General features: G+C 41.1%; 2 protein-coding genes across 4 annotated transcripts; both read left to right on the top strand.

Annotated features, from left to right (window-relative positions):
• Nucleotides 1-14069: 14069 nt before the first annotated feature.
• LOC118230449 (KATNB1-like protein 1) lies at nt 14070-18415 on the top strand. 3 transcript variants are annotated; one of them, XM_035423476.1, is made up of 10 exons: nt 14070-14285; nt 15757-15884; nt 16062-16099; nt 16309-16543; nt 16764-16879; nt 16972-17022; nt 17219-17308; nt 17407-17511; nt 17640-17733; nt 17864-18415. In XM_035423476.1, exons 2-10 carry the CDS (start codon nt 15771-15773, stop codon nt 17894-17896), a joined length of 876 nt encoding a protein of 291 aa, XP_035279367.1. In that variant the 5' UTR covers nt 14070-14285; nt 15757-15770; the 3' UTR covers nt 17897-18415. The 3 variants fall into 3 exon arrangements, with proteins under 3 accessions (XP_035279367.1, XP_035279365.1, XP_035279368.1); XM_035423474.1 differs by lacking the exon at nt 14070-14285 and adding an exon at nt 14300-14425; XM_035423477.1 differs by lacking the exon at nt 14070-14285 and adding an exon at nt 15015-15214.
• Nucleotides 18416-19367: 952 nt separating this feature from the next.
• Nucleotides 19368-22834, top strand: LOC118230450 (ER membrane protein complex subunit 7-like). Its single transcript, XM_035423478.1, has 5 exons — nt 19368-19757; nt 20682-20801; nt 21041-21179; nt 21748-21828; nt 22090-22834. Exons 1-5 carry the CDS (start codon nt 19528-19530, stop codon nt 22237-22239), a joined length of 720 nt encoding a protein of 239 aa, XP_035279369.1. The 5' UTR covers nt 19368-19527; the 3' UTR covers nt 22240-22834.
• The last annotated feature ends 1252 nt before the right edge of the window (nt 22835-24086 follow it).

A 24086-nucleotide genomic window follows, 5' to 3' on the forward strand; every position in this document is an offset into this window, starting at 1 on the left:
CCATGTTAATATTCTGATCATTTGAATTTATTACATATTGTAGTCAAAACATGTTTGACATAGTAAAGAGATTTATATTATCAAGTAAGACATCACATATATCCCTCAAGGTTGTTTCTGATGCTTGATTTGAGATCCCCCCCCCCACTTCTGATTGATTTCTACCCCCCCTTCTCATTGTTGTTTGTGGGATAGTTGGTTTAAGTCTATGAGCAATGGTGTATTGCTGTTTGGATAAGTGCCTCCCAGATTGTATCATGCAGAAATATACCGGTCCAGTTTTCTCTATATATCAAGCAGCAATTTCCTCTTTAATAAGCAAACATTTGGTCTCAAAATATAGACTTTCTTCAGGCAATAATGAATAAAGTTTGACGGTTGCCGACAGCTGAAAATGTTCACTCAGGAGTAAAGAATGGTCTTCTCTTGACCTCAAGAGTAACATAAAAACAGTTGTGGGCCTCCCTTATCTTCCAGGTTCTGTTTTCAATTGGAACTCAGTGAGAACACTTCATGCCTCAGAGACAAAGACACAATGTGCATTGCCTGTGCCTAGTTCCTTTCCAATGACATCTTCATTCATAGATTCTAGTTTGTCTGTTTAATAGCCTCCAAAATTAAATCAAATAAAATGATATACAGTCCCCTCCAAAAGTATTGGAACAGCAAGGTCAATTCCTTTGTTTTTGCTATACACTGAAGACAATTGAGTTTGAGGTCAAAAGATGTACATGAGATGACAGATCTGAATTCCAGCTTTTATTTCCTGGTATTTTATCTAGATTTGTTAAACAACTTAGAACATATCACCTTTTGTATCAGACAACCCAATTTTTAGGTGAGCAAAAGTATTGGAACATGTGACTGACAGGTGTTTCTTGTTTCCCCGAAGTGTCCTGTTAGATTGATTGGTTAAACAATATATAGTTCTGAATGTCTACACTTGGTTTTAGCCTTGGGTTTTGCCTGTGAAAACTGCATTTGTGTTATAAAAGATAAACTAACATGAAGACCAGAGAGCTGTCTTTGGGAGAAAAGCAAGCTTAGAAAAGAGGGGAAATCAATCGGAGCCATTGCACAAGCATTGGGGATAGCTTGTACGACAACTTGGAATGTCCTGAAAAAGTAAGAAACCGCTGGCGTACTGAGCAACAGATATCGAACAGGTCGACCAAGGAAAACAACAGCAGTTGATGACAGAAACATTGTGAAAGCTGTGAAGAAAAACCTCAAAACATCAATCAGTGACATCACAAACAATCTCCACAGGACAGGGGTGAAGGTATCTCAATCAACTGTTCGAAGAAGACTTAGAGAGCAGCAATATAGAGGCTATACCACAAGATGCAAACCACTCATCAGTAGTAAGAATCGGAAGACAAGATTACAATTTGCAAAGAAGTACAGAGTCACAAAAGTTCTGGAACACAGTTTTATGGACTGCTGAGACCAAGATTAACCTCTACCAAAGTGATGGAAAGGCCAAATTATGGAGAAAGCAGGGATCTGCTCATGATCCAAAACATATAAGCTCATCTGTGAAGCACGGTGGAGAAAGTGTCATGGCTTGGGCTTGCATGGCTGCTTCTAGAGTGGGCTCACTAATCTTTATTGATGATGTAACTCATGATGGTAGCAGCAGGATGAATTCAGAAGTCTACAAAAACATTCTGTCTGCCAACTTACGGAGAAATGCATCCAAACTAATTGGGAGGAACTTCATCATGCAGCAAGACAATGACCCAAAACACACTGCCAACACAACAAATGATTTCATTAGGGAGAAAAAGTGAAAGGTTTTAGACTGGCCAAGTCAATCACCAGACCTTAACCCAATTGAGCATGCATTTCACCTCCTGAAGAGGAGATTGAAGGGAAAAACCCCGCGAAACAAACAACTACTGAAAGAGGCTGCAGTAAAAGCCTGGAAAAGCATCACAAAAGAAGAATGCAACAGTTTTGTGATGTCAATGGGTCGCAGGCTTGATGCAGTTATTGCAAGCAAGAGATATGCTACCAAATATTAAGTGTTATTTGCTTTCATTTACTTAAACACTCGCTGTTCCAATACTTTTGCTCACCTAAAAATTGGGTGGTCTGATACCAAAGGTGCTATGTTCTAAGTAGTTTAACACATCTAGGTGTAAATACCAGGAAATAAAAGCTGAAATTCTGAACTCTTGTCTCATGTTCATCTTTTTATCTCAACCCCAAATGTATTCAGTGTATTGCAAAAACAAAGGAATTGGCCTTGCTGTTCCAATACTTTTGGAGGGCACTGTAGCTCAAGACAGTATGTAGATGTCATGCAATATACATTACTGTACTAGAAAAAGAAAGGATGAGTTTGAGGGCGCTCTGGATAGTTACGCATTGATAGTTTTATTTTTCTAGATAATAAACATGGTTGAGCAAGTATTGCGGTGGAATTATATGACAGCAGCACAACTGTCAGTAATAACATTACATAGAAAGTTATAATCTCCAGATTGAACTTAACAAAAATGTTGGTAAGGGGGCCTACTTTCTTTTCATTGTAGATAAAAGCAATCCGATTGTTCTCTCCCTGCTGTAGGGTATGGATAAAGTCAACAGACTGAGTCAGCTCTCCGCTCGGTTGTTGTTCATTGTTCTTGCTTGATTTTCCTCTTCATGAGTGGTTATTACTGGCATGCACTGTTTGTGTCTCCATGTTGATATACTGCCAGCTCAGTGATAAAATATTTGCTGTTTATGCCTCCCAGCATGTGATTTTTTATCTGGATTTCAAAGACAACCTTTCTAAATATGTGAGTCAGGAGATATTGTGGATATAATATGGTATGTATGAACAGCTGTAAAAAGCATTCATGTTTGCCCTATGTCCTTTTTATTACAAGGCTTACAGTTGCTACTTAGCAAGAACTGAATTGGCATTCATCAGAAATTCTTAATTCAGTTCAGAGCTGACACTATGCTATGAACAGGTAGAAATCTTGTCTGGTTATATGGTAGTGTACTGTACTGGTCATGAAACTGGGCTTGTAAATGGGAGGTTGTTGGATTGAGTCCCACCTTGGCTGTTGCAGCTTGTCCTTAAACCAGGAGCTTTACCTTTGTGTCTGTAAAAATTCATGTAATTATTATTTTTTTGTTTGTTCTAGATGAGAGTCTGCTGTCTTAATGCAATGCAATACCAAAACTTAAACTGAGCAGAATTTCATGATAAGTGTATTTGACACAGGCTTCTGATTTTGACCCTGACAAAATGAAAACTGCACAAACTAGACAGGCACAACAAGGAAACCAAATCACCGGGGTCTCTTTTTTACTTCCCCAAGAATGTCTGATTTTCTTCAACAGTCCTGACAATTTTTTGATCTCCCCATGTTGCCATAGTTTTGGTGGACAGATTTCCCAGTGATGTATGCTGCCATCAACAGGTAGTGCGTTTCGATGTCGCAGCGTCACGCCATTAAGGCAGAATAGATTTTCCAGACCTGGGCATGGAGAGCTTTAGTTTCCTCTGTGTCTTGGCCAACCCTGGAACAGATCTGAGCGCTCAGAATAATTAGCGCAGAAAACCACATCTGGGATCATACTCCTTAAGTAAGCCCAGTGCGTCAGCTCAGTCACGTACCACGACCTTCACGAAAATGACTGAATGGAAACTAATTTTGTGAAATTTATGGTAATAGTAATTTGTTGCAAGAAGGAATAAATAAACGTGTGCTCTATGCTATGAAAGTCAGTGATAGACCCTCCAGGGCTTTTGGCCATATTCAAAGAATATTCCTGAGTTTATTTTGCATGATGTAAGTATCCTGTTCTGAAGTTACACAGTACAGGCTAATGCACTGTGTCCTTATCTCACACCATCTCTTTTACATAAAGTAAATATGTGGGCAGCATCTACACCAGAAGCATTTATTCAGTGAATTAATGCTATTATTATAATACCATTTTTGTGATTGTGTGAAATAGCAACACATAACCGCAATCCTTTCAATCAAAGGAGTCCAACATAGCCTAATATAGCTGTATGGAGTTAAAGTTTAAAATACTAAATATATATTTAAAATATAATTTTCTATTAATTAATTCAACCCTGCCATGTGGATAAATCATTAGCTATATCACATAATGGTTCTAGAAATCACATCAGCAAGGTCCTAATTAAAATAATAAGCACTCCACTGCCATTCACATCAACAGAAAAATATGCTTTTAAAGTGGTGTTTATTCTACTTATTTTACATTCCCTTAAGCATGCTTGGTGAGTTCTGTAATGTGGGGTGTCATGTGTCAACATTTGTCCTGGATGTATTAACCTATTTGAAACACCAAGGATGACATTTATACTTTATATTAGTTTATACAAGACTGACAGGAATCCATTATTTTATTTTCTCCATTGCCTCATTTTCCAGACTGCAATGCAAGTTTTCTTCACTTTTGAAGGGCAGAGGAGAATGAAATGCATTATGGGAGATTGTAGTTTAGTAAGCTGGGTATGGGTAAAATTTTCCTTTAATGTAGTCCAACATGGAACATTTTAGCTCTATTGTTAATGTAGTCTAACCAGGCCTACTGAAGCCGTACAGTGTTAAGGATAACTACACCTATACAGAGTTAATATAGTCTAACAGGGCTGACTGTGGATATGAAGAAGAAGGCTTTATTTGTCACATGCATATACATGTACATACAGTGAAATTTGTCCTCTGCATTTAACCCATCCTAATTACTTAGGAGCAGTGGGCAGCCACAGTGCAGCGCCCGGGGACCAACTCCAGTTCCAAGGCCAGTGCCTTGGTCAAGGGCAACGGAGTACAGGAGTACACCCAGGGGCAATTTACGCTCTCCAATTAGCCTACCTGCATGTCTTTGGACTGTGGGAGGAAACCGGTGTACCCACGCAGACACGGGGAGAACATGCAAACTCCACACATGCAAACTCCACACAGAAAGGCCAGGACGGGGGCTCGAACCCAGGACCTTCTTGCTGTGAGGCCTGCCCACTGCGCCACCGTGCCGCCCACGTAGCCTACCAGGGCCAATTGTCACTGTGTAATGTTGGTCTGTTGAGAGAGCGTTTGAGAAGTGGGTCATCAGTTTTTCACACTGCGGACGTAGAAAAGACAAGATGAAGTAGCATGCATGTGGTGTCAGGGGCCTACATGTGTCTGGGGTCAGGCTCAGTGCCACTTGCTTTTGTAGCTTGTCCACATCTGGAGATTTCCCCCCCTCTTGGACCATCTGGAGCCGACTGATATACACACTCCCATGCGCCTACTTCAGAATAAGCCTGCAAGCCAAACCAACACTGCACACTGTCGGAACTGGGTCAACCGCACAGCCGAAGACCTAGACAGGGCATACAGTGGCCAGACAAGTTAAATACATGCATGTGGTCCCTATTGGACTCATATTTACTTTATGTTAGAGCAGAATTAACACTGGACATTTTACTGCGTGAGGTGGAATGCCAGTGCCCTGGACTCCACACCCTGTGGCCTCCCCTGGCCATGTAAGTCCAATCAATCCCACAGTCCTCTTAATACACAATGGCCCAAATGACCTGTGAAGTCTGGTGTGTGGTAGCCATGGTGGGGAGAAAGGCCGGTGTGTCAGGTGGGGGGGTATGCTTTGCCCTTTCCCAGGACCCAGGTACGTATGTCTCCATCTGGGAGCTGAGCCGAAGGAACCCCTGGGCCTGTAGCTTCCTGCAGTGGGAGAGAGGCCGCTGGCCTGTGGTCAATCCCCTGCCTAGCTGGACCCTCTCCTGGGCTATCGCTTTACTGACCTGAGAAATGAGCTGCGTACCTCTCCTTCCTGAGTATCCGTCCCTCCCCATCGTGGAAGAACAGCACACCAGAAAATAACTCACATTGTCCTTGACACTTCAATCATACTTTTAATCATCTTTCCTTTACGCAGAAAAATGATATTCTTTATAACTGTCAGTGGTAGCTTACATAATGGTGCATACGTTTTTAAATGCATGTGTGAATTTCTCTGTACACTGCTTTTATGAGCTCTTATGAAACAGACATAAACCTTGGGCATGCCGTGTGCTCCAGGCAGGGACAGGAGACCGCAGTGCTACTTTCCATTTGGACTAGCAAGAAACCTCCCATGGGATTCTGGGAGTAGTCCTTCCTGTTGTACAGGCAATTGGTATGCTGAACCAGCTCCTGTTGCTCGGGGGCGGGGGGTGGGGGGGGGGGAGTCACTGGAAAAACAGAGCAGGAATGGCAATGAAATGAATATGTCACAGAGGTGCCATTCCACAAATTTCTTAGCTAATTAGCAACAGAAACCCTTCATTCACTGTTCTGCGCGCTTATCCTCCACCATTGGTGAGAGCAGCTTAGCTAATCTTTAAAAAGACGTAGAAATCGCATTACATAAAGAGTGTAAGGAAAGAAGCCCTCTGGGACCTGAAATGGGTACTCAGCCTTGAGTAATCAGCAGCTAGGATTTGGGAAGGCACCATTTCTCTGTTATTCAGCTGATAGGGCTCAGTCAAGCTCTCCTGTGCTGACTGGAGTGATTGTGTCAGACTGGTAATCCCCACCCCTGCCCTTTGCCTCGTGGAGCAGGCTTTTTAACCCCACCCTCCATTTCCGAGGAGACGTTGCATCGAAGGAGATGGGAGTATGGGGGCATTTGAACTTAAATTCTGTCTCTCCTTGCTTCCACACTTGCCAAGACCATTCCAAAAAGGACAGTAGAATGAAGGATGATGGCAGTACTGACATGGGCCTGTTTGGTGAGGATACCCCTACAGCATCAGTACTGACTCGTATACCCGTATATTTAGCACTGCTGTCGCAAGCTTATTCAGTGATGATGCTCCTATGTTAGCACGAATGGCATGTTCAGTGACAATACTGCTAGAGTACTGACTATTGAGGATACCCCTATTGATGAAGTACTGACTATTGAGGGTAGTCCTACTGCTGAAGTACTGACTATTGAGGATGTCCCAGCTGCTGAAGTACTGACTATTGAGGATAATACTACTGTTGATGCACTGACTATTGAAGATACCGCCACTGCTGAAGTACTAACTATTGAGGATAGTCCTACTGTTGAAGTACTGACTATTGAGGATACCCTTGCTGCTGAAGTACTAACTATTGAGGATACCTTTGCTACTTAACTACTGACTATTGAAGATACTCTTACTGCTGAATTTCTGATTATTGACGATACCCCTACAGCTGAAGAACTGACTACTTCCCCATGTAGCAGCAGTACTGAGTCAGGCCTTTTGCAGGTCAAGCCACCTGCAGTCATATTACTGGGCGGCTGTGGTCTCCCTTTCAGCCACATTCTGGGCATTAGGGCTGCAGCAGAAACAAATCAAACGAAAGCATTTCCCCCCTCATACACCTCTGGGCCCGCTATGAATGGCCTGTGTGAGGCGGTAGTGCCGCGTTCCTCACGGAAAACGAGCACACCCGGGAGACGAGGGCCTGGCTCTTTAAGCACAAGCCGCTTGCATTCGACCAACACGCGTGGCCCCGGAGGCCCACACCGACACTCACAGAATACAGGTCCTCTTCATAAATCCCCTCTCTGCCGCTCTCCAAAGAAAATCTTCCCACCGCGGAGCTACCTCAAATCCAAACACTCGTCTCTCCAGACAGGAGGCAAGGTGAGGCGAACACACTCGGCATTTCCTCCCCGTTTCCCTGATTTATGAAAGCCCGCGAACGTTCATCACCTCGCAGGGCCGAGGAACAGCGTACAGGGGGCTTTTATTCAAACGCCTCCGGTCGGAACTTCAAGGAAGGGCGTGTGCTTCAGGTCGGGGAACGCTTCTTTTTTTTTTCACCCTTCCTGGGCACGTGAATTTTTCTAAATATTTTCTCTGGCGAAATCTAGGCTTATATGTCATGCGCGAAGAGGAAACACATCTATAAATAGGCTGTCATTAACAGTGAGCGTTCCTTCATGGCTTTCAGTAATTTCATTTCCCTCTCAGTTTGGAGAGATGGTTGTCCAAAAAAGATGAAAAAAAAGAGTGCTATGTAACCTTATATGGTGAGACAGGTGAAAAAACCCCCAAACCCCCAGAAGTGACTGGACAGTAACCATGGAGAAGGTTGGTGTTTTGAGATTACAAGAAATGGCATCAATGTAAAGACCTTAACACATCAATCCCTTTGTTTTTTCACTGGTGTATATTAATTGCACATGACAGCAAATACTGTCATAATCCCAGTGGCACAAAAATGCACTGTTCGCAATTCCAAAACTTTGAATCCATTGTAATTCAAAAATAAATAACTAAATCCTCTAGTAAGTGATAAATAAAACCTCCCAGTGTATCATGATATTTGCATATATTGTACCCCAATACTAAATGTCCAGTAATGTATCCATTAAGTGGTTTTTCCAGAGACTGCTGTGTAGTCGAAACAGTAGTCTTAGTAGTAGACTACAGGCTCGTAACTGAGTCAGAAACCGTACCTCTATAAACCCTCCCCTGTGGCTCATACTGAATCTAATGGAACTGTGTGGCCAAGACACACACAGAATACACAGACTCACAGTGCCATCTGGTGTGCAATGATCATTCATCACAGGCAATATTGGAGTACAAGCACATAGTTATGGGGCGAGTAGGGTGTGGGGGCTCTGTACCTGTAAAGCTGTTGCAGAGTGCAGTAGTAGCATGTGACTGTAGTTACCATACACATGCAAGTGTTTTTTTTAGATTATTCTGTCATTCCGGTGATGTGACCCTTATGTTTATGTGCTGTGTGTACTGTGTGGGTATCCGTAGTGAGAGATGTGAGCAGGAAGTAGGACTCATGCATAACTTTCTAGAGTAAAGTCACTTCTAAAGACGCTGTCAAGTTGTCCAACTGGTTTTATATATGACTGGTAATACAAGGTATTAACACACAATCAGCACCACCAGTGCAGTACAGCTTATGGTGTATAATGTAAATTCTAATATAACAAATATATATCATATTACCTGCTGAGAACACTTATCTCTAATTTTGGACCAGCTCTGGAACAGGAACACAATTCTCTGTTTCATATAGATTGTTTTCCAGAGTTGTTATGCATAAATATGTTATATCATATTTATGAAAAGGTGAGATACATACATTTTCTTTTAGTCTGAGGCATCAGCATACATATAACAGTCTTTTGGAAAATTTGAAAAACATTCCAACTGTAAAGAAGTTGTATTTGACTGGCCAATAAATCATTTTAATCAAAAGAGATTTACAATCTGTTTTTTCTTTGCTATTGTTGACATTCATATTTAAATGATGCATGCTAGCTGCCCGCTAAAACTTAGGACTCTGAAAGGAGCAGCTGAAATAGCTTGCGTGCAAAAGGATTTATATCAGCCATTCACATCACACTGCAGTGCTTTCAAAATCAGTCATTGGAAAATGTCTTTGGCATGTCATAATATTGTGGCTGCTGGCGTGAGTGTTTGAGCTAGGCTACATGCTTGGTGGCGGAAATATGAACTATTTCTGGTCCATCCATCCTTTCAGCTGCCTTTTATGCCATCACTTTTGTGGTCTCCCACGGAATGTGCCGGCGCCATAGATGGTCACTGAAAAACAGGACGAAGCTTGTGTGTGACACCGCTGGAAACAGATATGCAATATAAACAAAATGATTGATATCATGCTCTGTTTTAGAAGAGGTCTAACCAGGAATGACAGACTACTATTTCAAATCAAATCTAATTAAATCAAGTTTATTTTTAAGTGCATTTCACAGAAGTCTCAACACACTTTAAAGTAAAAAACAATAAAAGTACAATAATACAGTAAAATAAGAAAAGTAGAAAAATACAAATAATGTACATGTAGACAATAATAAAAACAGCAGTATGCTAACTTAAGTAGTGTCAGTAAATTACAAAACAGTACAGTATGGTGTGTACGGTGTTTTTCCAATGCAAGGTATTCCGATTTATTAAGAATTATTGGTAACAGATCACTGGTATGGTGATTCCATCTACTACGTTAAAGTATCAATGAGTGTCTTTGTCCTTGGCCTCTGGCAACAGATTCCTGGATGATCTCTGCTGCTGACGCACAAAATCCCTTGTGTTGTGTAATTACCCAGAGGACTTTGGGATGGTCAGGTCCACTTTTCTGTAAATGGCCCGGCCAATGGGATTAAATGTATCAGATGAACTGGAAAAAAACCCCCACAATTTACTCTCTTACTTATGAATAACGAGGCCTATAACATAAATAGTAATTGAATAAAAATTTTTTTATAGTTTTGCCATTCATATTAAGATAAAGCCTAGAGCTTAACTATTCTCATTACTTCAGTCCTTGTAAAGAAAGAAAACAATAACTGAGATTTATAATAATTTATGTTAACAATAAGCCTATGAAATATTCAAATAATGTTCATCTCTATGCAAAGAATGAAAGGTTTTGGGTCCTGTTCTGTATGTCCACTGGTTATACTTCCTGGCATTCGGAGTATTTGGAGAATGAACCTGGACAGGCAGCTCAAGCAGAAGGAGACTGAATTTAATAGCTTTAATACCTCCAAGACTCTCCAGTAAAACCTTCAGCTCTTTTATCATATGAGCAGCTATTTGTCTGCCTTCGTTTGAAGCAGTTTTACCCAGAGGACCCATCTGTGTTTTGTCATCTGGAGACACATAAAGTTTTATACACAAAACACTTGGTTTAAAAGCAAAGCTTTTAAAGCTTTTACAGACGCTATGGGTGTTGCCCTTTATCTGAGATAGTCTGGTTTTAAAAGCAATGGGTATACTAAGTTCTTTTCTGCATCTTTAAAAGATATATATGAAGGAGAGAGAAATTTATTTTAGTTATTCGCCCATTATAATTGTTCCTTTACTGATATCCTAGCAATGGGTGGATCATCTAAATATGTACCGCTTTCTTCAGTGATCCGTGTAAATTATTTCTCCATGACAATACATATGTGCCATAGGCATAGCCTATGTGTTATTGTGATTTATAAGCAATTTATAAAGTTAAATTCCAATAGCCTCAACATGATCTAAATGAAAATCACAAGCCAATTTGCCCAAAAACATAAGTGAGCCTTTCCACAGCTTTTTGATATCTTGGATATCTTTGATACAGTGCTATTATCACTGATATGAGCTTAGTCCCAGAAGGTGTGGCTGTTCCAATACACAGTGTAAACAAGGCAGCAAAACCAGAAGTCGTAAAAGGCCTCAAGGTTTTTTACAAACCTTTTCATCCGGGTAGACTTGTTTGTTCAAGCTCCTCAAGGTTAACCAAAAGCGTATTACCCTAAAAGGTTCCACAGTGACCCCTATCGGATAACAACCTTGTCTTTCTTTACACTGCCTCAGTCAGTTTGCTCTTTTTGACATTGATTTAGCAGTTGATTTAGAACTCACTCCATACCCAGGCTTTAAGTCCTAGTGCGGTTGAGCAAAATCCTAAACCCGCCCTAGCACACTCAATACACACTCTACACTCGTGCTCTTGCGAAGGGATTTCTGCCATAGATCTTCAGCAGCGCCCTGTGATAGACAGGAGGCCTGTCAAGGGTGTACTCCTGCCTCTCGCCCAGAGCATGCTGGGACATAATCCAGCACCACACTCGCGACCCTGCCAAGGATAAGCGGGTAAAGCAGGATGGATGGATGTATCTTCAGAAGCTTTGCGAAGCAGACTGCTGAAACTTAGCATGGGATTTTTTAAAAATGGTTAAAATGGCCCAGTTCAGCATGTCATTTTCATATGTCACCAAATTCACAAGATTAATTGTGATTATAAACATTATATACATTATAAACATCACTCTATAACTCAAAATGATTTGCCATGAATCTCAACCCAATAATAATTATAGCTCCAAACTGCTCCAAACTTGTTATTTTGGACACTGCAGTCATTGAAACACAGTACCTAGTAGCATGCCCAAGGCTTTTGCCAGGGATTGAAAGTTCAGATGTCAAAAATTAGAGTTCTGCATGGATCCATGATGTGTTTTTATTAAATTTTTTTTTTTTATCTACAGGCCCAAGGTGTGATTGCAGGAGGTAAAATGGAATAGTTCACTTTCACTAAGCCCTTGTTAGAGGAGTTTTGTGCACCATCTCTTAAAGCCCAGCCCAGAACAGATCCAGCACTAATGCCTCTCCTGTGTCACACACAAGTGTTTCCCCAATATCATGTTATGCATTCTTACTATAACAACACTGCCGGCATCTGTGGCTGGAACAAGTGTTTTATGAATGAAGCTGCAGGTTTGTAGAGGTATCCAGGGCAAGTTTACTTGGATCTATCATACAGGAGAGGATTAAGCACCAAGAGTATTTGATATAGTTGCCACCTATCACCTGCCCATTGTGTGCTGTTGGAATAAACATTGTCTGTGTCATTATAGGTTCATTCATTACCTTGCCTCAATATTCAAACAAATCCCAATTTACTAAAAAGAGGAAGAATAAATACAAATAACTTTTACCATCAATTTGAGCATTAGGAATTTCATTGGAATTTAGTAGGAATTTAGTTGTACAGTGCAATCACATACACAGATAGAAATTTCACATTTGGCTTAGCTATCCATGCATATAATTATAATGATGACATAAAAGTAATGATTTCAGAATTTCAGTAAACAAAATATTTCATATTAAGCATGAAAATGCTTATTTGTCACAAGTTTGACAAATAAGCAAATAAGCAAATGAACAAGAAAATTTAAAAATAAGTTTGATTTTGACTTAAAAAGAGATTAATTTTGACTCATGAGAGACAAAAATGCCAAAGAGACAGGATGCCTTTTAGATTTTTATCAGAAAGACTATCTTGGTTAGTGCTTGTTTGATGTTCTGGAGACTCATAGCTCACAGGCCTCCACTACAATCAATCTTCCACTGGTTGACAGCGATATTAACTTCCAACCCTTTGAAACATAAGTAATAGAAGATTTTTTAGGTCTGACATGTACATCTGGCATAATTTTACAAATTAAAACACCAGTTTGGCAACAAAAAAAAACATTTTTAAAAGCCTACTGCCAGTGAAATGTCATTATTTGTTTTCAACAAACTAGATTTGGCAGATAGGCAGTACTACCTCTTAATAAAGTCAGTTTTGAAATGGGCTGCAGTTACTTTGGGATCTTGAACTTGGCTGATCAGTTAGAAGATGCTCCAGGTGACCCGTGTGACCCCACCCAAGAGCAGGCAACAGCATTTTACAATGCCAATGGGTTGTCCCTCTCTCACCACACTCTTTACATATCCTTCCACTCCAGGAATGACTGGAACTAAATTGACAGAGAAGTGGATTATGATTCCATCCCTCCTTTTCCTATACTGCATCCTATCAGCTTAGGAGGGGAAGTAAACAGAGGCGTTGGGTAAGCCTGAGTTTACTTGCTCCAGGGAATATGAAACACAGAAACAGAGTCAGGAGTACACCTTCCTAGGGTCCCCATTAAACATATTCTGCATGAGGCAAAACACCCTACAGATCATCTCTAGATGAGGTGGGATGTAATTTCACATTGACCTTGCCACGGGTCTGCATTCCTTGAGAACCTAGTTCTAAAACACATGACACCGTCATCACATGAGCAAGTCATTGTGAGGACAATGAGAACTGTGATCTGTTCATTACAGGCCAACAGCTCAGTGGTTTCAGTGTTTTTACATTTCATGCCGCTTAAAACCACACTGCATTTTGAGCTTAAGTTTGAAATTCTAGGCTGACAGAATGACCCTGTCGATATACTTATCTTTCCCTCATTTCCAATAGTCCAGGTTATTCTTTGGACCAGAGGAAAGAAAACTCTGATTATCTCTGAAATCATTAAATGGAGAGAGACATTGATGTTACCCTTGAATGAAGATGCATTAGTTTACAGTTGGTGAATGCAGTATAAACACAATTGAATGAGACTAGTAAAAACTAGGTGAACATGACCCACCAGTGAGTCAGTGAGCAGTACAGGTAGGTTACAGAATTTGCCCTTCGAGCTCAGTGTAATCCCCTTGACCACCACAAGATAGCGCCAAATATTTTATGACTGGAATCAATCCCAACATGCTGTGTTTCTGTTTGAATGCCGCAGGTTTCTTTAGACTTGTAGCAAGAAGCTAACGATAGCTGGATGTTAATGTGCATTACAGCTAGCTAGCTACCTAGTTTCCGTTCATTCAGACGGATACAGCTCTATAGGTTTATTTTATCGCTGTTGGTGGATTGTGCAGCTCTGTATGCGTGTGTGCTGTTAATTTAATCAAATACAAAACATCCTTGCAAAATGTGACTGTAAGTAAAATAATGCTTAAGTGTGTTATTCACTTTATTCGGCTAATACCAGCTAGCTCGGTGCATGCTGTGTCTGGTTGGATTGCTATTAAGCCTGCAGTGCAACCTTAAGTTAATACCTCTTGAATCTGTTCAGCTGGGTAGGTAGACGTTCTTTCAAATTGATACTTTTGGGTTGGAATTAAGTAATTTATATAGTATAGTTTTAGACAAATTTAGCTACATTAGCTAAGTCAGTTATTTGCACGGGCTGTTACCCGTTTGCTCACCTCTAAATGGTTGTATGATACATAGGCCTTAACATTAGTAGTATCACAGGTCTCTTACCTCCAAGAATCAAGATAATGTTTTGCATGACAGCGGGTAGTCGCAGCACGTAACACCACTGCTTTATAAGTATTTTATTTGCAAGCTAGATTAACTAGTTTGTTACTTCATGATAAATACAACCGTCTGTCCTACGTTCGCTTAATGCGTTCCCACCCTTGCTATCAGCTAGCTAATCGTTGTTACTTTAAGTTGAAAAGAAGACATGATCTTCGGTCAATGCAACGTGTTCAAATAAGCTAAATTAGCAAATAAAAGACAATGCATGAAATTATTAACTGGCTAGCTAACTTAGTTTGCCGTTCCTTTAAAACTTAGGTGAAAATACATAAGGAAATGGTAACGCTAAACTCGGTATTTAAATACTGTGTTAAACTACTACAGTTAAACTACTGTGCTCTGACTAACTCCAGCTGGCTTATTTAATACGTTGGCTAGCTTGGTCAGCATAGAGGTGAACTTGGTGGATCAGACAGTTGGCAGACTGGGTCTTGGATGTTTTGAGTAACATATTTTTTGTTTTCTTGAATACATTGGCTATATGCACCACTTGCAGGGTAGCTAGCTGTCGGGTGGGACATCCAGTTCCTGTTTCAGCTGAGGTGTGTTCCCATAGCGGTTTGTCATTTGTTGATTATTCAAGTCCATGGTGTTCTCATTAAAACCGAGTTTGTACACCTGTACAGATTCAGGGTATTACCTATTTAGGCCTACATGATACTGTCTTCTAGCTATAAGCTGTTAGTTCAACAAAACGTAATTATGCGAGGAGTGTCCAAAGTGAATGTACCGCAGACGCAGACGTTATCAAAATAGCCTAATTTATGTTCGTGGTTGACGTGACACGGAAATAGCTTTGTTGAAATGTAGTTTACTTATGTGCACATGCTCAGTTATGTAAGTATGTGCCTGCAGGTCTCTTATATTTTTATGGCTTGTTGACAGTAGTTTTGATCGTAGGTTTGGTTAATGGTACCAATGGTGTCGGTCGTGTTGCTGAACAGATAGTGGTTGTCCTGCACCATGAAGGAGTGTACTCACCCTGAATTATGCAAAATAGGAAGCGATTGCATGTTGTTAATTTTTGACCTGTGATGGTGTGTTGTGCATTTAGCCAGTAAAAGCTCTGTTTTACCTGCTCCAGGGTCTTCTGCTGCTATGGCCTCTGGAGATGACGTTGAAGAGAGAGAATTCAGAAGTTTCCAGGGATCCCAGGCCAGTGAAGCTCTCAAACGCAGGACTTACTGTGTGGCTGAGAAGAACATGAGGGAGGTAAGAGGATCAAGGACAGAAGTGGGGTGCAGAGGCACTTGGAGATGGATGAGAACGACATTTAGGAACGTGTGTATGTTGATGTGAAGCCCTGCGTTTAGTATCACTGAGGGGGGGTAAGGAAGCTTGTGGCTCAGTCACAGCAGCCCCCATTCATCACTTCTCCTCTCCTTTTAGGTGGATTATTTTAATAAGGAAGAAATTAATAAAAAGAGGTGAGTTTTCCTTGAGAAACAGTCCAATTGCGAGTCACACCAAACGGGTCTATAGTCGGGTTTCACTGACTGATCTGAAAGCGAGGCACGGAAACGATCTACACAGTAGCAAGGCTCGGGCCCTTCACGCGGTGTGAAAGAGTACTCTATCGTGAGCTCCTGCCTGTTGCCGCGTACCTGACCTCTGAACCCTGACCCCTGGCCTGCAGGTCTCCAGTCAGCAAAGCGAAACGACTGTCGTGCAAGAGGAAGACGTGTCACGTGCCGGCGAGTGCCGCGAGCCGGCGGAGGGGCTGTGACATGGCCAACAAGGAGAATGAGCTGACCTGTGCAGAGGCTGTGCAGGAGGTACTTTGCAGTGACCACTGCGGGCTCCCCCTGAACCCTGTACTGGGAGCCAAGATGGACGGGCCGGCATCCAAATACAGCGAGTACTTCACTGAAGTAAGGAAATAACCAAGCTGGCATTCCTTTTGTTTTTGTACTGTGCTCTGGCATGTGTTCATTTCACCTGTGTTACGGTGGATGGTGCCTCGGCAGAAACTCAATTCATTTTGTGAACTTGGCAGAAATCATGTGATCTGGCAAGACCTTTTGATTGGACGTTAGCATTCCATTACATCCAACACCCTTCGCCTCACTGAATCTTCTGTCTGTTTAACAGCTGTCAAAGGACCATGATGTAATGACACATGTGCTTTTTGGAAGAAACCTCAGGCTGAATGTTGCTTTGACTCTTTGGCGAAGAAATGCCAATGAATTAGTCGCATATCTGATCAGGTACAAAATACAGATTTCAGGTCAAAGTTTTTTTTTCCCTGAAAAGTTTCTTCTTGAGATTTCATATTTCTCCTACTTTGTTTCCTCTGAAGAATTCAGGACACAGGTGTGCTTGTTGACTGCTTACCTGTCATTACAAAAAGGTAAGTAATGCAGTGATGGTGGGTGAGCTTGAAATAATGGTGGGTGAGGGAGGATTGCCGAACCCTTACCTTTAAATCAATGAAGTTACTAATTTAAATTTTCAGCCCTCCCCGTTTCCAGCTCACCTGCCACTACCAGTTCAATACACAGCATCAAACAAAGTTTCTCTTGTGATAATTGTGTTTTCTTTCATAGCCTACAAGATGACAAGCCTCTTATATCTATAGGCTGTTGTGTGGACCTTCTGCCGCTAGTAAAAACTGTTCTTGCCAGTAAATATGAAGAGTAAGTTGGCCTGAAATACTTGCTTTGTCACAACATTGGTAAACCATTTTGCAGAATCGTATTTTTCACTTTATAAAACCACCACATGTATATTTCAGGTACCTGATAGTCGGTTTACACTGGGTTCAGTCCGTCATTAAAAAATGGTGGCCGGAACTATCTGTGAAAAGCAGGAGTGCACAGGAGAGCTGTTCAGATGACTGGTATGTAAGTGGCAAGGGGGGGGGGCGGGGGGTTCATTTCCCTGCATCATTTGCATGAACTCCACAAACCCTGTGGAGTCTTCAAAGAGGGAGGCTGTTCTTTTACATTTCTGTTTGTTTACTTGTAGGAATGTTCAAATCATGAGGCAGCAGCTACAGGAATTGTGGGTACACAAACGTGAGTTGAGTTTAGTTCCAGGAACAACAGGCGAAATAGCAAAGGTAAGTTGCGCTATTCCAGGCTTTGCCTCAGTGACTTTGTATTGATAATTGATGGCAGAAGCAGGACTGTGTTGCTATGGATGCATTTCTGTACATTCATGATTGCTCACAATGTTTTCCCATGTTTTAGGGTATAGAATCATATCTGTCCCAGCTGCACTGACTCCAGGCTCATTTCTCAGTGAGGAAGCGACCACTACAAGCGTTTGATTCGAATCAGAGGATCTTCAGCCTGCTCTAACTGGCCCCAAGGCCAGATGAACTGACACTAACCAAGGCTGCAGATGGCGAAGAACAATCACTGAATTGATGAACTGAGAAGTACAGAGGCACCTTTATTTAAAAATGAAGACAGTAGCAGGGCAGCAGGGAGCCTTGAACGAACTGTGAATGACTGCTTCACATTGAAGTGGACCGTTTTGCTTAAAATGGCACACATTCCACTCCATGAGGTGCAAGAGACTGTCTGAACCCAGGCCGCTCAGTGATGTGCCAAGCCTTTTCTCCTGGTGCTGCTCTGCCATGCTTCTTGCGTTTGATATCAATGGATCTCCTGGAAGGGAGCGACTTTCCGCAGCAGTCTTATTAGAGCATGGTTTGCCTGTTCAATAAGAAAACACTCAGCTGTAAATTGTACATTCCTCAACATGCTTTTAATCAACTATTAAATAAATTTTCTTAGTTTGTGTGTCCAGTTATTCAATTGCTTTACAGTCAATAATGAGAATAACTTAATTGATAAAGTTGGGTTTATAGAATATTCTTATAGTCTTAGGGGAACTGATTTATTCAAAATTTAAGTGTTCAGTAGCAGAGGAAGAATAATTAGTTATGTTTCCTAAAGTAACCAGTGGTGGAACATCCAGGTTTAGGGTCCTCTCCAGCATTTTGTTCCAATCACCTGCATTTGCTAAATAGCACAATTCTTCCACCAGGAGGTATAACTAGTGAAATCAGCTGGCTGAGTTCATGAGTGGAAGAAACACATGGCAGGACCTCTACATTCTGACCCCTGGACTTTCCACCTCTGCATTGTATGCAATTAAACATTTTCAGCACTAAGTCCTTCATTATATGCTTCATCTACCCTTGTGGGAAATGCTGCATAGGAGTGTACTAATGTAGGTTCTTGGCATTTTCGTAACGCAGTGGTAACCAACCCTGTTCCTGGAGATCGAGGGTCCTGTAGGTTTTCATTATAACACCTTATCTGCGTTGAGCTGCTAATTTGACTCCGGTGTGCGATTGAAATGAAAACCCACAGGATTGTATATCTCTAGGAACAGGGTTGTTACCACTGCCATAATGGTGGTTTCTTACACAGTGGAATTACATGTTACAACAGTCAAGAGGAGATCTGCAGATGTGATCCTTCAGAAGAAACTCCACATTTGTTAACGATACTTAACTGAATGGTTCACACTTTGTGACCAAACGGAAATGCAGTGTATCAATATCCAAGAACAATGTCTTGGAAATATTTAAATATTTAAATAATTCCTTGATCTCCAGGAACGAAATCTTATTGTAGGTAGTAGACTACTTCGCAGTCAGGCATTTTGAGGTGTTTTGCGTATCTAGTGATCACTGTTTATATAACTACATTACTCCTTTCCTGGTTTGTTAATAAAGTTTCGTCCACATATACCGACGTCATATTTTGCATGAGGAAGAAGCAGCTTGATGGCGGAAGCGTTCAGTCCGTTTGATGTTTAGCGTAAATTTAAAAGAAAAGCACAGTTTAGCTGCTACTACATTGAACAACACGGTTTCCTGAGTAAACGGTTAATCAGAATGTTACTACAAAGGAGGATCTCACAAACATGGTTTATTTTCAATGTTTTGTACGCAACGTCTCTGTGTTTCAGTGATCCGGAGCCTGGCTCCGGACTTGCCGCTGTACAACCGAATGGAGACCGGTTTAAGATAGAAGGCCGAGCCATCGTACCGGGGATGAGACCGCAAGATTGGATTAACACTGCCCGTATTCTGGTGGAAGGAGAAGAACATATCGGGTTTTTACGGTGGGTTAAGAATAAAATCTAGGGTTTGCTGGTTCATTCTGCGCTAATGTAATATTAGCTAGTTGGCTAATAATGTGTGCAGCTCGCTAGCTATGATAGCTAACTAGCGTTTGTTGGATGTAAGCATGACTCGTATGTACTTTTTGTTTACGTTATTTGACTCGACGTTATCAAGATTGATACCATGCCTGGAAACGTCGTTACTATGTCAAGTTGTGTTAATGATCTATAGCGAATTGGCAACGCTGAGATTTTCAAAGCTGCGTAATTTTACATTGCCATGTTGAACATGCTATGGGTATGTGTTGCTTTTAGTCTCTGCGGTAGCAATCAGTTGATAACAAAATTGTTATACATTCTGTTATTTAACTGTCTTTTGCAGAAACGTTCCAAACAAATTGGACTTCGCTCAGTCCCATGAGTGATAAATTTAAAGCCAAACCTGAACATGGAAAATATTCACTCACAGAATATATCGTGCATTCTATTTTGAAGTATTTAATGAATTGCAATTGGACCACAGGATTGCAAATTGGCAAACAGGATAACTATAACCGTTTCAGGGTACAGATTGCTAATATTAATGTGTACAGCATGATACCAGCAAATAATGCAATGAAGTTGACGTAAATGGATTGGTACTATCGAACATTCTGTGTGATAATGTTTGAGCTTTTTTTGTGAAGGCTCGAACTGCTATCGTACTATCGTGGTGCAATTGTTTTTAGATTACTTACGAATGATATTACAGTGTTACAGAGATTCGATTGTGCAAGGCCAGGCCCAGTGGTCCTGAATGAATCGTTGTGCAGTAGTTGCTTATTGTCGTCGACCTATTTGAGGCTTTTGTCATATGTACGTACAGTCGCTTAATCTTGTTGGACCTTTATCCATCAAAGCAAATTATTATTTTTTTCTTAACAGAATTGATGGGAGCTTTGCCGTGAATGACGTCCCCTCAGGATCCTATGTTGTTGAAGTTGTATCTCCAGTTTACAGATTTGAACCTGTTCGAGTGGACATCACATCAAAAGGGAAAATGAGGTAGGCTATGGTTGTACAAAGTATTCACATTGCACAATACATTTTTAATGTTTGTCAGCCAAGTTTGCCATTTTCAGCAGTGCAATCTCTCGTTGTGTCTGTCAGTAAATATTAGTCGTAGCTTCATTGTTTCTGATGCTTTTTTTCCCCTACACAATTTCTTAATGGCAAGTGAGTTACTTGGTCCATGGCAGAGTCAGTGTGGCAGTTTACGATGAGCTCTATAATTTCAATTGCAGGGCGAGAGCTGTGAACTACATCAAGACGTCAGAGGTGATACGGCTGCCATACCCCCTGCAGATGAGGTCCTCAGGCCCGCACTTGTACTTTGTGAAACGTGAGACTTGGGGCTGGACCGACTTCCTCATGAACCCCATGGTAGGTCCAATGTTGAGGAGCAGGCAATGTCTCATTGGCTGGTTAATCCGACTTCTTAATTCAAATGAAACCACTGGTCCTACTTACTGCCTAGTGGTAACACTGATTATTAAAATGCTGTTGTAAGCTGAGACATTTGACAAAGTTGTTAATTCCAGAGCCGAATTTGCAGGGATTTTTCTCTGTGCTTTCTGAAAGGGAAATGGTAGAAATATTTGTAGTAACCTCCTGGCCTACTGTGGATATATTCTGCTCATTAGCAAGTCATTACATACAGTGTGTTTAAGAACCCTTTACTGCTTTGAGGAGAGTTCATTGCTAATGGATATTCGCTGACCTTGCTAGGCTTTACTGGTCCTGGTCCACTATTGATAAGTACAGGATCTTTAACTTCTCACTGTTTAGAATCTAGTGTTAGTCCTGGCATGTATAGTCTGGAAATGATCCTGATTAGTGGCAGAGGCCAGTGTCCACAAGAGTATGCAGTAATTGCAAGGAAGACGGATTGGATCATCTTGGTTTCCAAACTCGAAGGTCCCTACTTTATCCTTACTTCTCTTTTTTCCAGGTCATGATGATGGTTCTTCCCCTCCTGATCATTGTCCTGCTTCCTAAGGTTGTCAACACCAATGACCCAGAAATGAGAAAGGTAACCCTAATGCCGTTTCTCTGGGATCTTAGCTCAATTTTAAATGTAAATTTTTAAATGTTGTGTTCATAGTCTGGTGGAGTGAAGATTTCTTGTCCCCTGCAGTGTTTGAACGAAACCCCACTATGTGTGTACATATTGTTAGTTGCGTGTTAGAGTTGCGCAGAACACCTACAAAAGCCTTGTTTAGTCTGTGATGAGAACAGAGACCGGAAGAGAGTGAGCAGCATGTGATCTAAAGCATTCTGTGTGTTTCTGCAGGAGATGGAGCAGTCCATGAACATGCTGAACCCCAATCATGAGCTGCCAGACGTGTCTGAGTTCATGACCAAGCTCTTCTCCTCCAAGAGCTCTGGGAAGTCCGGGGGTGGCAGCAAAGGCAGCAAGAGTGGTCCGGTAAAGCGGAGGTAGTGCCCCCCGGTTTGTGCCTAAACGGTGGGGTTTCTCAGTTTGTGTGGTTTTTCTTTTATTTTTTTTCGGTTTTATTGTTCTTTTGAAAGGTTAACTTTTTTCTGCCTGTTTGCCTGTTTCTTTCCCCTCTCATCCTTTGAAAACATCAACATCAGTATTAAAATCATGGTTTCAGACCCACAAGGAAGGTTTTGTAGGTTGTGAGGGGGGTGAGGCATTTTTTTTGTACTGCCTTTCCCAGTTTTAAGCTTCATGATTAGCTTGTTTTGGGTTTAATCTCCAAGCATATTTGTAATTTGCATTTGAGACAGATCGCAGCCACTCCTGTACAGTTCCGTTATTTAACACTGCATTTCAATGAAGCAATTGAACTGTTTGTCATTGATTTGTGAATGATGTGTGGCAGCATTGATGTATTGAGTGGTTTAAGTTGTATCTATACTACTATTGTCAGACCTACTTGAATGAGAGTTTATATGACTAAAGATACACTGAGATTATGTATAACTGTGAATGAAATTATAAAGCATAAGACATTTTAACTTTAAAATTATAAAAAGATATATAAAGCCAATAAATTGTGATGTTCAACCTATCTAGTGCTTCTGTTTTTACATGGGAGAATTTCTCTAATTATATACATTAATATGTACTACATGTACAAATGTAGTGTTTTCTTTACATTTTCATAAGAACTGACTTGAGTATACCTTGTCCCCTTCTGGTGATTTGTTAAAATGTGAAAATAAATAGCACAGTTTACAAGCACAGTTCAGTTCATCGTAAGAAAATACAATTGCAATTCTGATATTTAACTTTCCAGTTTATCATGATTGCACATGAAGCCATTTTGTTCTTGTCCTTACCCAAACTAATTATCAAAAGGAAACACTGGTTCAAAACAGGGGTGGGTGAAAATGATAGAAAGCTGCTCACATATCACCCCTCACTCTCTTCTTTAACTGAGTGTGTAGTTTTCCATTGCGATATCCAGATACATAGCTGTTTTGAGCCTTGGATGTTGAGCTCTGCCCCCATTGTATAGCAACTAGTTGATTACCACTGTAACCTTAAATTGGTTTTCTAGTTGCATTTTTAGAGCAAGCTGGAGCTATTTCCGAGAGCAGCGAGTGCACACTGACACAACCATCCTGTAATATTTTTGAATTGCCTACAGAAGTTAGCAAGTGGATTCTCTGTCAACTTTATCGCTAAATTTATCAACACCTAGGGACTGTATCTTTCAAAAGGAACCAGCGACAATTCTAGTTTAGTTTTCTAAAACTAATCTAGTTTTCTGACTGCCCGAGACCTTGTAACCATTGAGATTTTCATTTAGCGATTATTGCCACCATTAAAAGGCGTGCTTGAGTGGAGCAGTCAGCCGCAACTACATTATGAGCAGCCATCGCCAGGCAGTTGCCGTTAGCCCCAGTGACCTTTCCCTCCCACTAGATGAGATGGAGAGGCACGGTTCGGAATGGGGAGGGCTAAAGCTGCCACTTGCGCTGGCTAGCTGTAGTTGTGTCTAATAGTTTTCACCGCTTCTCCTTTCATTCATCAAGGCTATTTGTTAGCATTTGTCTGCAAAAAAGGTGTCAAAATCAGGCCTCATCTCATGGGCAATGGTAATATAATGAGCAGGCGATGTATATGCAAATTAACAGGATGCCATTCAAATGTGCACTTTTATGATGCCATCAAGCTACGGAAGCTGTCGAAAGTTGCTGAGAGACCTGGCAATACTGGCTTAATTTTTCTACAAGGGCTTATTAAAAAAAATGTCCACAGAAGGGTATATGATGTTACAGCACAGAGAGAAACCCTTTCAGTTGACATTTTGGACA

The sequence above is a fragment of the Anguilla anguilla genome, chromosome 6 (assembly GCF_013347855.1).
Source record: "Anguilla anguilla isolate fAngAng1 chromosome 6, fAngAng1.pri, whole genome shotgun sequence".
Lineage (NCBI taxonomy): Eukaryota > Metazoa > Chordata > Actinopteri > Anguilliformes > Anguillidae > Anguilla > Anguilla anguilla.